The sequence below is a fragment of the Dipodomys ordii genome, unplaced genomic scaffold (assembly GCF_000151885.1).
Source record: "Dipodomys ordii isolate 6190 unplaced genomic scaffold, Dord_2.0 Scaffold51, whole genome shotgun sequence".
NCBI classification, from domain to species: Eukaryota; Metazoa; Chordata; class Mammalia; order Rodentia; family Heteromyidae; genus Dipodomys; species Dipodomys ordii.
In genome coordinates, this window is record NW_012267267.1 from 10554194 (window position 1) to 10567136 (window position 12943).

The following is a 12943-nucleotide window of genomic DNA, read 5'->3' on the forward strand; positions in this document are numbered from 1 at the left end:
AAAGTGTTCATTTCTTCACTAAGTATATGTTTCTTTCCTTTGTTTAAATTGTGCTTAATGTCAGTTTCTTGCTTAGAGGGTTTCAAGCTGATTATTTGTAACACACAGAAAATGGACTTTACAGGATGCTGAAGAGCTTCAGAAAGAGAAAGAACAAAGGAAGCTCAGAATCAGCCTGAATTTTTTTAATTTTTTAAAAATTTTCATTTAATTATTTTATATTTTATTTACTTTAAAATGTTTTATTTATTGTTTAAAAATTACTTTTATTATCTTAGCTATTATATACTATTTATTTTATTTCACAAGCATTTATCTAATTGAAATAGAGCTTTGAAGATCTTGAGAGATGAATAATTACAAACATATCTTTAAATGTTAGCAAAATTATGGTATTAGTTGTATCTAATCATTCATTTCAACCTCAAGTGTAAAACGACTCAATGGAAAAAAGAAAAAAATGTTTTCAAGAGCTTACACAAACCTCCCTCATTTCTGACAGAATTTTGGTCCTGGAAAGGGTCTCTGAAGCTTGTTGAATCTGTGCCTGCTATGAGGTCCACCTGATTCCACTTTTTTTTCCCTTTTTCCTTGTATAAGGGAATTTAGAGGTTATAAGTTAATGTTTGTGTGGGAAGTCCCTTATTTTACAAATCAATAATAAACCTGAAATGCCTTTACTTTGGGTATTTCTTGTTGTATCTAAAATTATTTTTTATGCATCTGTAGGACAATTACTTTCACTAGATATCAGAGTAAGTGAATAAAGCCAGGGACTCTGCTTACAGGTTTATATGACTTCTTGATTTTAAATACCAGCTCTGCTACACCTACGCCTATATGTGCAAGACATATTAATGCATGCTTCATGTTGGTTTTTCCAAAGATAAATGAACATCAATAGAATCTAGCTTACACTGGCACCAGTAATGCCAGCCTCTGAGGAGGCTGAGATATGGAAAATTGTAGTTAGAACCCAGCCTGAACAGAAAGGTCTACGAGACTCTGTCTCCAAAATAATAAGCATTAAATAGAATTGTAGGCATGGGTCAAGTGGCAGAATTCCATCCCAGTTGAGCAAACAAGCTAAGAAATAACAAGGCCCAGAACTCAAACCCAGGTACAGCTAAAATAAAATAGTATCTATCTTACAGACTGGTTATAAAAATACAGTGGTTTAATGTTTGTTAGCAAATAGGAAAACTGTCAATCTTTTTTTGATTCAATAATACAATTATTTAAATAACCTAATTTTTATGGTAGATTAATTTGATGTAATAATCATTTCACAATTGGAGTTCTTATTTCTTCTATGTTCTATATATATTTAGCTTTATTGTAATTTTGAAGGAAATAATTTATTCTAGTTATGTTTGAGAATTTGTATTTCTTATTTGAGAATTTATATATTGCTAATGAACTGTGTATTTCACTATGAACTTATGTTTACTTCTTGTAGGTGCTTCTGATTTTTCATGGCTGTTAACTTTTTGGTAGATGTGTATGCATGTTGAAAAGGACATTTTCTTATTGCAAAGTCATTATAAACTTTGAAAATCTACTCAAAGTTACCATCCATTGCCCCAGTATGCAAAATAATCACTAAAATTCTGATAATGGCCATCAATTGGTTCTTTGCTATAGTTGTCCTAGGTTGAGAAGGTAGTTTAAGGGATTTATTACAACCTTTTCTGAGAATGGTTAATGAATTTAGAAAAGAAAACAGATATGGAATGGGAAAAAGGAAATGCAGGACATCATAAAGTATTGGCTTTTAACAAAGGAGCTCTCATTTGGCTTAAGAGGAATAATTCTACTTGCCAGCCTTTTAGAAACTAATGTCACAGATTAAAACTGACTTTATAAAAAGGTAAAATATTCTGAATAATTGTCCTTCAAATTGTGGCTCATGGAGAATCTATTTAAGGCTCTTGTAAAGAAATCTTAACTGAGGCTTCACTGAAATTCTATGTTCCTAGAGCTTATTTATTGGAAATCCAAATAAGATTATATTTAGACACAAAGTTCCATCACTTTCAGATGGTTCAGAAGTATTCTTCTTGGTAGTTTTTTTTGGGAGAAGGGGTCCGGTCGTGGGGCTTGAACTCTGAGCCCTGGGCGCTGTCCCTCAGCTCTTCAGCTCAAGGCTAGCGCTCTACCACTTGAGCCACAGCGCCACTTCTGGCTTTTTTCTTTTGGCTTATGTGGTGCTAAGGAATCGAACCCAGGGCCTCTGGCATGCAAGGCAAGTGCTCTACCACTGAACCACCTTCCCAGCCCTTGGTGTTTTTTAATATAGGTAATCATAAATAAAATTTTACCAACTTGGTTTTGGGAATCCAAGAAAGTCTATATTGGCATCTATACTGTTTTGTAAAATGGAATGAGGGAAACTAGATAACAATTAATCTAGGTGTCAGAAGTTAAGAATAGTGGCTCTTCCACAACACCACAAAGGTGCCAGTTAAGCATCCATAAAAGTTAACAAAAATATGAGAATTATAAATGGAACCATCGAAATTGTGACAGATTGTATTAAAAGGAACTATCTTCCACAAATCACCTTTAATTCCAATTTCACAGGAAAAGGTCTGCTCGTCTCACATCCATTTTCATCCACAGTGGCAGTATTTAAATTCTTTGTGTCACTTTAATAGTTTTCTGTTCAGATATTTTGCAGAGATTAGTTATAAGTCATGATCCAAGAATGTGAGACTCATACACATATATTGAGTGGTATGGGATCATCAATATTACCTTTTGGGACTTAAAATTGGTAGTCTCATATGGTTCAACCTAACATATTCTTGACCATGTTCTTCCCTATTTTGAAGCAAAATTTACAAAATATTTCATAGTATCTCCCCACTCTGCATTACATCTTCCAGTTAACTGACAGAGTTCCAGTGCTTCTCTGGTGGCTGTGTAAGTGCAGAATGAAGAGGCTTAAATGAGCCGAGTGGCTGAAGGTATGAGAGAAAATGATCTGTCTCTGTCTTCCCTTGTTCAATAGCTCTTGCCAAGACCTTTGGGGCATCTCAAGGACACAATAGCACAGAGATGATGTGAGAGTAGCCCTAAAATCCTCTTGGTTAGTCCTTTAGCTTATGTATTTTAACTCCTTTACAGGCTCTCTAGTGACAGAGTAGCTCAAACACAGTGTCCTATAAAACAAGAAAAAGTATCTTGTAGGCGAGCAAGGCAGGTGATGAGGATTGAGGCTCATTAAGGAAGCCAGACAGAGACAGCAGTGCCTCCTGCTTTTGAAGTGCTCTCCTGGAAACTGTGTGCCCGTCCTTTAGAGGTGGGTTTACCTCCCAAGTAAACGTGATTGCTAGGGAGAGACTTCGGTGTGCCAGTTCAGAAGAGAGAGAGAAAGAAATGAAAGGGATCGGCAATGGAGGATTTGCAGGCATTTCTGAGATTATAGAAACCAATGTGGACATTTCTTGGGGATGCTATTAGCTATTCAGCTGCCCACTTGGGCCCCTTTTGAAGGCCTGCTTGTAAGGAGGCTACTGAGAATCATTCAAGGCAGTTTTTTTCCCTTCCAAAATGGCTTAAAGTAAGTATCTGAAACACAAACACATTAGCTTGAAGTGCTTGAAACACAGTAACGATCACAAAGTCCTTACTTCTTCTCTCCTTTGTACCATTCGAAGGCCGGAGGCGGCACACCTGCACCTTCACATCTTATCAATCCACTACGTCCCGGGGTCACCGTGCCAGATTTAATTTCCTGAATTGTAGGAGCAACTGAAAAAGAAACAAAACAGAAAACCTGGTGGGTAAAGAAAAATAATCTTCAGCAGAAATATAACGCATATATATATAACTTTTTTATTCTTTCTATATTCAAAACAATTTATGTCTGATAGACCAATGCATCACATTTTCAGTAGTTTATGCTCCCAACGCAAGGCTAGTCATTTTCAGCTTTATTTTTCAAGTTGGACAATAGATGAATGTTCTCAGGGAGTACAGAGTAAATGCAATACATTTTGGCCTTGCTTCCTATTGGAAAAGAATAGCCTGGTGAAAGGAACACTTCATCTGTACTCCAGTCAAACTATACTCCAATAATAGCTCTCATTTATTGAGTGATCACTGGGAACTAGTCACCAAGCTAGGTGTTTTATGGTCTTGGTTTCCTCACAGTAATGCTGGAACATAACAGTGATGTGAAAATTGAAGGTCACAATTAAAATAATTCTTAAAGTCACACAATTCTTAAAGAAATACACATATACATGTACATATATACACATATATATATATATACACACAAATATGTATGTGTGTAAGTGTGTGTAATGTGTGTCTATGTAGAAGGATTTGTATTTGAAGTCAACTGTGTTGACACAGCCTAGGTCCTTTTCACAATTCTGTTTCCCACTGCCTTTTCCTGATATTATCAGTGTAGTGTAGTTTCTAATGTGGGTTGGTCTACCTGAAGTCTGCTCTCCATTTTCACAGATTGAGTGCCCATCCTAGGTGCCCCATCTCTCTATTCTTCACCATGAGTCTAACCAGCAATAGCTTTGCCTTCTCTTAGCAGTGTATCTAAGTCACTCAAGCCATACAATTTCTCCCTTGTATTGGGATTATATATGGCTGTGACAAACTTCCTACTGAGCTCTTTGATGGCAAGGTAAAATTACTAATAGTATTTTCAGATTCACAGATCAGATCACAGGTGCCTAACCTAGAGTGCTAGAGTTTTGAAGCTTTTTTTTTTGGTAGTGACATACCCATTCTCTTATTCAGCAAATAATAGAGCCTTTGATATGTGCCAAGTATTTATTTCTCAAGACATTACAAGGTCAAATTCTGGACACAATTAGGCATATGTTCCAGGTGAGTCGAGACATGAGGAACCAGCCGCTAAATAATGAATATGGAGAATGCCTAGTTAAAATTAAAGAGGAGGCAATAAATGGGACTGGGACTGTGGCTTTGAGATAGAGCATTTGCCTTACTTGAGTTAGGCCCTCAGGTATTCTTTCTCTCTGTGTGTGACTCCTGCCTGCTCTTTCATTCCAGTACTTGAACTTGAACTCAGGGCCTTCCGCTTGCAAAGTAAGAACTCTATTACTCAACCTACACTCCAGTTGTTTTGCTTTAGTTTGTTTTTGCATAGGTTCTCCTATCAACATATCCTCAGGATGGTATGATCCTTCTGTTTTTGCCTTCTTAATAACTAGGATTACAGGTATGTACTATTACACCTGTCTACCACACTACTAATCAGACTTTTTAATAAAAAAATAAGTAGCATCTAAAAAGGAACAGGTAAAGGAGGCTTTAGTAGACTTAAGTAACTTGGAAGTTAGTCAGAATATCTTTTTTTCTGAGATGGGAAAATAGGAAAAAATAACAATTTTGGAGAGAATGTTCAGAATTGGATGCCTAACACTTTCCTAAATATTTCCTTTTCTATCAAGATTTTTACATCCTATATATTTTATTTATTGATATAGAATTGATATACAGAGGAATTACAGTTACACAAATCTGGTAATAAGTAATGATTACAATTCTTTTTGAACCATGTCTCCGCTGCCCTCACTTTCGTCCAGTTGTCCCTCCTGTCCACACTCACAAGAAGTACAGCTCATTTTCTACATAGTGTTTAGTGAGAATCATTGTTGTATTTGTTCTCCCTTGTTCCACATTTTCTGTGTCTCCCCTTGCCTCCCAAATACAAACAAGGAAGAAAAAAGGAAATGAAAACAAAAATCAGCAACAATGTCAATTAAAATTTCTCTCCTTTCCTTTTCTTAGAGCTATTTTCATAACACATTATTTTATATGATCATATGTGCATTGGTGTTGAGCCCTTGTCAACCATTCCTTACATAGTCTCCTTTGGCTTCAATGTGTGAATGTCTAGAGTCTCTCCTCCCCATATCTATAGATATACCTATATCTATATCTATCTATATTATACATATATATATATATACACATATAGTATATATTTTAAAGAACACCATGAGAGTTCGATACAACTGGAAACTTAAAGATAAAGATAGGATGTAATTCAGAAATAAGCGTTGAGTAAAAGTCTGCTCTAGGTGCAGTTGAGATTTGTGTGGAAAGCAATAAAAAAGTACAAGGTTTAATATTTAATATTTTTAATATATAGTAAATACAAAACTATAAACACTTCCAGAGCAGAACATTGTTTTTCTTTTTACATAAAGACCATAGTAAATTCATCACTTTGAAGTTATATTAACTGATTTTTTTATTGTGAAAATACCATACAGAGGGGTTACAATTACATGGACAAAGTAATGAGCACATTCTTATCAAGCATTGTTGCCTCCTTCTTTGTTTCCCCCTCCCATTCCTTCCCATCCTCCCCCTCTCATCCCCCCCCCCATGCCAAAGTTGTAAAGTTTATTTTTGACATAACATCTTGTACATCTCATTGGTGAAGTTATAGTAACTGAATTTTTATGTGGTATTCTTTTCTAATTTATGGGTCTAAAAAGCAGCATAGTCGTATTTTTATCAAAGTACTTGCTAATAATATAGTAAAAAGAATGTTTACTAAAAAGAATGTCTACTAAAATGTTTGAATGAGAAATAAAATTAAATAGTATACATATACATATATACTTCTCTATATTCAAATACACACATACACAATGTAAGGGTTCATTTAATGATCTTTAACTTCCAGTTAAGCAAAATTTCATGCTCATCGCCTCATAGAAACATCTAAACCATACAAAAGAGACCCATAAATAAAATCTCACTCATTTCTGTTGTTATAACACTATTTAGCTTACAAGAGGCACAAATAAGATTGTAGCTTCACTATTGTTATTACAGGCTTCCATCTCCCTTTCCCTGTCACACTAACAAGCTGTAATCTTTTATGATATGCAACCATTATTGAAGATGAAATAACCATATGCAACAGAAGATCCATCACAAGCTTCTATTGATAACCTGGTTAGTTTAATTACTCTCTTGTTTGTCAAGGGGGCCATGACTCATTACAAACAAAAGCATGAAATCCAGAACATTGCCTGAAAACCCAGGCATAATAAGCTGAAATAAAACTTTAATTCATCATGAAAAGGCTTTTGTACCATATGGTACAAATGTGGCTTGGCATCAGATATTTCACCATAAAGTTAAAGGGACATGATTCTGTTACCCAGGAGTGAATAAGGTAGGACAAGCCACAACGAAGACACTCCAAATGCCATATGGAAGTATAGATAAAGTCCAAATTAATGCTAACATTCATGAAATTGTCTATGAGCATTTTGTATGGTAGGGAGTTAAAGGGCTATGAGCTGTGGGGTAATCGATAGGGAGAAGAGACTCTCATGCAGATTTCATTTTGTGGCTATATTCATAATTGGAACCTAATGGCTCTATTGATTTTTCTTAAGGATATGAAATTGATATTGTGCTTCCATATTACTGTGCATCTTTTGAAAATAACTGAGAAGGGGAGGGTTTATTCCTTTATTTTTCATTCCTTCACTAATTTAGAAAATATGTTTTTAGTGACCAATTATTAAAGGTCATAATATTTCTGGCCTCATATATCAGATGTTAACTAAAGCAATCTGAGAAGTGTATAGAGCAAGATAAAGGAAAAAAAGGATCACCAGGTAAATTAATCACAAGGTACTATTTGAGTGGAGAATTAAATGATGTGAGGAAAGAAGTCATAGAGTGAATTGTAGGAATTATTCCAACATTAGGGAATTAGAAATGTATAGACCATGATTGGTAGCTTGTTGGAAGTGGAAACAGGTTGAAATGTAACAGGTTTTTTAAGATGATAACAAAATTGGTACCATAGCTCAAGCAAGATATGAGAATAGAAAAACTCTAATGGAATGATACTATTTACAGCTGGGGATTTGGTAGCCCATGGTCAAGCCTTTGAATATTATTCTGAAGATAAAGAATCTGAGAGATTTGGGATAAAAGAATGATATTTGACCTAAATTCCATAGAGATTCTTTGGCTTCTCTGGGGAACATTCTCCATAAACACGCAAGAGAAGAAAGAAGCAGGACAATGAGAAGGCTGATGAAATAATCCTTAAGATGATGACAAAGACACCAGGCATTCCAGAGCAAATACAGGAACTGAGAAAATTAATTGGTTAGATAAACCTGTGGTCACAGTAGACCAAAGTCAATGTGGACTGGAAATTTACTGAAGTCATTATCAACAACCTTTTACTGAAATTCCAAGTGTATACTATTCTGCATGCTATCATTTTGTATAAAAATAAAGATTCTATCATCTAACACAGAAATATCTGATATTTTATACTCAGAGATTTTCAAAGAGTATGTTGTCAATATACATATTATGACTCTTTCTGGACCTTGGGGCTTGAACTCTGAACCTGGGCACTATCCCTGTGTTCTTCAGCTCAAGGTAAGTTCTCTACCACTTGAGCCACAGAGCCACTTCTGATTCTCATGGACTTTCCTGCCTGGGCTGGTTTTGAACTACCATCCTCAGATATCAGCCTCCTGAGTAGCTAGGATTACAGGCATGAGCCACTGGTGCCCAGCTTGGACCTTTTTTCTTTTATACCAAAGACTTAATTTTATTTACCATGCTAGTTGAACCCAGCTGCTCCAGTTATTCCGAGATACAATTATTCTGTCAAAGATGGGAAAAATATATCTTTCAGTATTTCAATTTTAACTATTGTAATTAAAATGTGTAGTTATACTATAGAATAAAAGGCTATGAACAAATTTGGGAAATAAAGATATGTATATATTATCCCAATACTCAAGCAAATATATATATATATATATATATAAATATATATATATATATATATATAACCTAACAGCCAATTTTCTTGTTTTCTAATATTGTAGATATTTTCTTTGTAGATTATGGCAATTAGAAAACTAAAAAGAGATGACAGAATTCTATAAAATTTTGTTTGAGCTTCTTGAAGATTTGATTTTTCTTTCACGTGGTCTGTTGGAGCAACTGGAGAACTGAATCTTTAATATCCATCCCTCATATTTGGTTATGTGTTTCATTCTTCGAATACACATGATCGTTATTGGGTCTTAAAGTCTCCAAGTTCTCATCACCTGTACTGAATTAACAAATTTCATGGGAGATGGAAGTTTCAACCATTTTCAACATAAGGATATGATCATGTATTTGCCTATAATAAATGTCTTTGACCATAATTAAGATTATTTTTTAAATTTCCAACTAGAATTCTAATTGCAAATGAAAAGTATGCTTGGTCAGAGTCTCCAAAATTGTTATTATACCCAACATGTTCCATGTTTCAAGAAATCATATTGTATTTTTTCTTGGAAAAGTGATTAAATGACAAAGTGCAAGTGATTCCACACTACATTCCAACTGTTGCTGTATGAATTTTGGCCCTACATTAGTAATGAAATCTGTATTCACTGAAGGAAAGAGTGTATGTGAATGCAGTGGTATGTGTTTATGAGTAGGAGCTATTTATTTCTTTATGTAGAACTAAATTTTATAAATAAGTTTTCATTGTGAGAATACTGTACAAAGGAGGGGTTACAGTTACATGAGCAAGGTAATGAGAACATTTCTTTTTTTCTCTTTTTCTCTTTTTTTATTGTGAAAATACCATACAGAGGGTTACAATTACATGGACAAGATAATGAATACATTTCTTATCAAGCATTGTTGCCTCTTCCTCTATTTTTCCCCTACCATCACTTCCCTCCCATCTCCACAACTACACTCCCCCCCCCCTTTGCCACCCCTGCCTAAATTGTAAAGTTCGTTTTCCCACATAGCGTCCTATACATCTCATTGTTGCAATGGGTCAACCTGTATCCCTGTTTAAACAAGTTGTTTTTCTCTTCCTCTCCCCAAATTATATCAACATCAAATACAGTGAAAACAGTGGTTATACCGTGGGGAAGGGACATACAAAGCAACAAAAAAATGGTACTTTATAAATACGCTAGAAACAATAGCAAGAAAGGAAAACAACTCTTGTGTCCCTATCTTGGGGTTCATTTCGCTTAGCATCATCTTATCTGACCTTTTCTGCTTGTCTCAGACATATACTAGTTATTGCAAATAAGGGAAACCATGAGACCTAAGAGCTCCCCTTTGACCCAGCAATCCCACTTTTGGGCATTTACCCAAATGATCACAAACAAGACCATACTAAAGCTACCAGCACAACTATGTTTATTGCAGCATTATTTACCATAGCTAAGATATGGAACCAACCCAGAGTCCCTCAGTAGATGAATGGATCAAGATAATGTGGTATAGATACACAATGGAATTCTATGCCTCCATCAGAAAGAATGGCATTGCCCCATTTGTTAGAAAATGGAAAGACTTGGAAAACATTATATTAAGTGAAGTAAGCCAGGCCCAAAGAAACATAGTTCCCATGGTTTCCCTTATTTGCAATAACTAGTATATGTCTGAGACAAGCAGAAAAGGTCAGATAAGATGATGTTAAGCGAAATGATCCTCAAGTAAGGACACAAGTGGTTTTTCTTTCTTGCTATTGCTTCTAACGTATTTATAAGAAATAAAATTTTGTTCTCAGAAATATAACTTTTCACTAACACCAAAGTAGCAAGTAAAATGAGCCTCTAAAGTTTACTAGTACAATGACTGATTGGTGTGCACTGCTGAAATTTAAACACAGTGCCCTTGTGCCATATTGTGTATGACTGTTAGCTGAAGCAATTGCATGGTGAACAAAATCAATTTTAGCAAAATATTATTACACATGTAGGTGAGAGCAAAGAACAGATGTTGAGAAAAGCCAGCGAAAAGGTCAACAAGTGGTGTTTAACACCTGTGTGATTAGATACTCAAAAAGAAGAGTCTTTTCTTATCATTTACTCAGTGGGATTATTTTCTTGCATTGTTTAGCCAGTTATTTCAGGAGGAAGATAATGAAAGGTTCTTCATCCAGATCTCCAGGTTCTGCAGGTGCAAGCAACAGAACCTCTGTAGTTGGCATTCGAAAAACCTAATCAAGATTTATTTTCCTTAGTTACATGACAATAGGCACAAAGACCTTCCTCTCTTGCCATCCTCAATGTTAGCTTTGTTAGTTATCTATAGAGTATCATTATCATAAAAAGAAAAGTGAGTCAAAAATTGCTGTAATCACCTTATTAAGTGGGGCTAGTTGGAATGAGAACTTTAGCAACCTGAAGGAAAATAAGTTTGACCACTGTCCAATGATGGATATGTTACCTTACACAATGACAGTGCCAAATTAGGCATAAGATATTTAGACTTTATGAAAAAAGAAATAATAAAGATCTCAGTACTTTATAAGTTTCATTTCTCAGTGATGCTGTAGTAACACATTGGCTTGGTCTATATTCTAGAGTTTATAGGTTACACTAAATTAATGTTGGTCAAAAAGACAATTTAAAAAATGTCAAGGTTTCTATTATCCATTAGACAATATAGCATATAGGATGTGCTCCATATATTTTGTTTCTTTTCCAGAGTTCCTTGGGTAGCATAGGCAATGCTCTATGACAGAGATGTATCCTTAGCCATTTCTTACATTACTGATACTTACGAAGATTATGAGCATTGGTTAAAAATATCTTCTTCCAGTAGAATTAAAAACTTAATATACAAATTAATGACAATCAGAGATTATACTAGGTTTCACAGAAAGAGCTCAAAAAGGTGTTGTCTTCTTTTCTTGAACCAAACTCGTTCCTTGGCTTATGGTCTAATTTTTAGAGGACTATAAAGTTTATTTTATTATTAAGAGAAATCAATTAAAGGGATGGTAGGGGGAAAAAAAGGAGGAGGCAACAATGCTCAATAGGAAATGTACTCATTACCTTGCTCGTGTAACTGTAAACTCTCTGTACAGTAGTTTTACCATAAAAATGTACAAAAAGTACTACCAATATTTGGTTGAATCATAATTGTCTACCAAAATTTGGTTGAATTATACATTGTCTGAGGACCTTCCTAGAATTCAACTCCAGCATTCACAAAGTATGAAAGCGATTCAGTTTATAATGTATCTCCATCCTTCCCCAAATCTTATCATTTATAGAGTGATGGAATTGTCTACCAAAAAAATCTCTATTTCGCAGTCAAGTGGCTCTACCACTCACTGAATTAATGAAATCTTAGATTTTCTCATCTGTAAAATAAGTAGTACCTGCTTTACAAGATTACTTTATAGAGAACATAAAACAATTCATAAAAAAGTCTTACTTTAGTGCTTTGTGCAGTCAATAAAAATATAACCCCTGTTTTCACTGTATATGATGTTGGTATAATTTTTGGAGACTAAGGGAACAAACAAATCGTTTAAATAAGGATACAGGTGGACCCATTGTAACAATGAGATGTACAAGACGTTATGTCAAAAAACGAACTTTACAACTTTGGGGGATAGGAAGGGACGGGAAGGGGGAACAAAGGAGGAGACAACAATGCTTGATAAGAAATGTACTCATTACCTTGCTGGTGTAATTGTAGCCCTTCTGTATGTTATTTTTACAATAAAAATTATGTAAGGTAGAAATTATTTTAAAGGAATAAGGTAATATAGCCTTATTCTATTTACTGTACAGACACTAAGCACTGGCGGTTCATGCCCATGATCCTAACTATTCAGGAGGCTGAAATTTGGAGCTTTATGCTTCAAAGCCAGTCTGCACACCACAGTTCATTAGACTCTAGCTCCAAAATAATAAAAGCTGGAGGTAGAGTCTAAGTCTGACCAAGCAAGCCCAGCATAGTATGATGAATGACTACCTTAGTTCAAACCCCAGTCTTGAAAACAAATAAATAAAAAATAAAGAAAGAAAAAATAACATGGAATGTTGTTCAAATCACTAGACAAGGAAACTGAATTTTAAAAGAATCCTTTGCCTTTTCTCTGAAAACAAGCAATTAATTTAATTAGACT

The 12943-nt window shown here is 34.8% G+C and overlaps 1 protein-coding gene across 2 annotated transcripts in view; it reads right to left on the reverse strand.

Annotated features, from left to right (window-relative positions):
* The window catches only part of Negr1 (neuronal growth regulator 1), an 865320-nt gene that overhangs the window by 205084 nt on the left and 647293 nt on the right, over positions 1–12943 (reverse strand). For both annotated transcript variants that reach the window (XM_013020560.1, XM_013020561.1), the window contains one exon: positions 3636–3756. In XM_013020560.1, the coding sequence (XP_012876014.1) occupies positions 3636–3756 (121 nt within the window). The remainder of the gene's footprint in view (positions 1–3635; positions 3757–12943) is intronic.